General features: G+C 75.0%; 1 protein-coding gene across 1 annotated transcript in view; it reads right to left on the bottom strand.

The window, feature by feature from the left end:
* Positions 1–890: 890 nt before the first annotated feature.
* LOC135408552 (collagen alpha-1(I) chain-like) overlaps positions 891–2500 on the bottom strand; it is a 3892-nt gene continuing 2282 nt past the window's right edge. The window contains exon 3 of the mRNA XM_064643663.1: positions 891–2500. This exon is cut by the window's right edge and continues 21 nt beyond it. Within this exon, the coding sequence (XP_064499733.1) occupies positions 891–2500 (1610 nt within the window).

The raw sequence follows: 2500 nt of genomic DNA, 5'->3' as shown, positions 1-2500 counted from the left end.
TGCCGAGGCGCCGCCGTTCCTGCCCGGGGCTCCGAGTGGGAAAGAGAGGGCGTTGTCCGCGGCGCGGGTCCAGAGGGGGAGTAGCTGGGACTCTCTTAAGGTGGCAGGGCGGCGGCCGACTGGGCTCGGCGGCGGGGGTGCCGGTGGGTACAGCTGCTCTCGGAGCCCGGCGGGTAGACCTGTTGTCCGAGCCCGGCGGGTAGACCTGTTGTCCGAGCCCGGCGGGTAGACCTGTTGTCCGAGCCCGGCGGGTAGACCTGTTGTCCGAGCCCGGCGGGTAGACCTCTTGTCCGAGCCCGGCGGGTAGACCTCTTGTCCGAGCCCGGCGGGTAGACCTCTTGTCCGAGCCCGGCGGGTAGACCTGTTGTCCGAGCATGGCGGGTAGACCTGGTGTCCGAGCCCGGCGGGTAGACCTGGTGTCCGAGCCCGGCGGGTAGACCTGGTGTCCGAGCCCGGCGGGTAGACCTGGTGTCCGAGCCCGGCGGGTAGACCTGGTGTCCGAGCATGGCGAGTAGACCTGGTGTCCGAGCCCGGCGGGTAGACCTGGTGTCCGAGCATGGCGGGTAGACCTGGTGTCCGGGCCCGGCGGGTAGACCTGGTGTCCGAGCCCGGCGGGTAGACCTGGCGTTCGGGTTAGGCGGGTCGACCTGGTGTTCGGGCCCGGCGGGTAGACCTGGTGTCCGAGCCCGGCGGGTAGACCTGGTGTCCGGGCCCGGCGGGTAGACCTGGTGTCCGAGCCCGGCGGGTAGACCTGGTGTCCGGGCCCGGCGGGTAGACCTGGTGCCCGAGCCCGGCGGGTAGACCTGTTGGCCCGGGCTTCCGGGCCGACCCGTTCGCCCAGTCGGGCGCGGCCGGCCTCGTGCCCCGCCGGGTGCTGTCGAGCATCAGGTCTACCCGGTTCCGGGGCTGGCGAGCATCAGGTCTACCCGGTTCCGGAGCCGGCCGATGCGGCCGCCGCGGCCGCCGCCGGCGGCCTGCGCCCCGGCGGCGTCCCGGCGCAGGGCCACCAGGTCTACCCGGCTCCGGCGGGACTTAGGCGCCTGTCGGCATTTTCGGGGTAGACCTGTTGTCGCGGCCGGCCCCGGAAGTCGGCCAAGGGGTCGCTGTCGGGCGCCGCCTCCGGTTAGGTCTAGGCGAGAGGCGGCCTGCTCTCGCGCGCCTCCCCGCTGAGGAGCCTCGAGCCGCTTCGGAGGCGCGGCGGCGCCAGGACGCGTCTGTCCGTATTGTGGGCAGGGGTTGTCTAGCAGCGCGGGTTCCGAGGGCCCCTTTTCTTCCGCGTCTGCTGCCGCGCGGCCTTCGGCGCGTGCCACGGGCCGGCCAACCCCACGAGCGGCAGGAAGGCCGGCGCGAGAAAGCCGCGGGGCTCTCGACCGGCTTCCTCGGGCGGGCCCGATGACGGGAGAGGAAGACGAGAGCCGAGCGCGAAAGCGCAGCCGAGGGAGTGCGGGACTGGGACGGCCGAGGGGGGCCCGCGGGGGCCCGACAGCAGCGTCCAGCCCGAGCCGGTGGCGGCTGCCGGCTCCCTGAGGGCCCCGGGCGAAGGCGATGGTGTGCGAGGGCGGCGAGGCGGCGGCGTCTCGTCCTTTCGGTGGGCCGGCCTTAAGCCGGCGCCCGTCGTCCGGCGGCGGCGGCGGGCATTGTTGCGGGCGGTTGGCGGCCGGGGCTCGAAGGGCCGAGCCCGCGCGGGCTTTTTCCCCGGCCGCCTCCCGAGAGCCCCGAAGATGGCCCGGGCCTGGGTGGCGGCGCCCTGTCCTCGGCTGCCGGGCGGCAGCGGTGCCGGCGGCGTGCCGGGGACTGGCGGTGGGCGTGCGGCCTCGCCTGGGCCCGGCCGGTTGCCGGAGGGGCTCGGTGACGGGACCGCCCGATGGTCGGGCGAGGCGGCGCCCTCGGCGCGCCTCGGCTCTTTTGTTCGTTCCCCCTTCCTCGGCCCTAAGCCGGGGACCCGCCCAGCGGGCCGAAGGCGGCGGCGCCGGCCGGCCAGGCTGTGGCCGGCGGCCGCGCCGGCAGACCGAGAACCCGACAGAGTCGCCGGGGAGCCCTGGGGACGCACGATGGCCGTTGGCGGGCGAGGCGGCGGCGCCTCGCCCCTCCCTCCTCTTAGGCCGGCGCGAGAGCCACGGCGGCCGGGCGGCCCGTGCGGTCGGGCCTGCCCCGCCGGCCTGGCTGCCGGAGGGCTGGGTTCCGCGAAGGTCTGTCGGCCGGGGGCCGGGTTGCGGGCGAAGTGGGGCGCCCTCCCGGCCTTTTTTTTCCGTTTTTTTGATTTTTGCTCCGGCGGCCTTAAGCCGCAGCACGCCGAGCGCGCCAGGGAAGAGAAAGTGCGTGAGAGCGCGAGAGCGGCCCGGCAGCGGCCGGCCGCCGCCGAGGCGCGAGCCCGTGGGCAGCGAGAGGGAATCGGGGAGCGAGGGGCGCGGGCCCCGCCCCGAGCCCCGGGCGGCCGTGGCTAGCACGGCGAGCGAGAGGCGCGCGTGCTTTTTTCTCGGGGGCTTTTTGTTTTTCTCCC

The sequence above is a fragment of the Pseudopipra pipra genome, unplaced genomic scaffold (assembly GCF_036250125.1).
Source record: "Pseudopipra pipra isolate bDixPip1 unplaced genomic scaffold, bDixPip1.hap1 HAP1_SCAFFOLD_52, whole genome shotgun sequence".
Classification (NCBI taxonomy): domain Eukaryota; kingdom Metazoa; phylum Chordata; class Aves; order Passeriformes; family Pipridae; genus Pseudopipra; species Pseudopipra pipra.
This window is presented reverse-complemented; position numbering and strand designations above follow the sequence as displayed.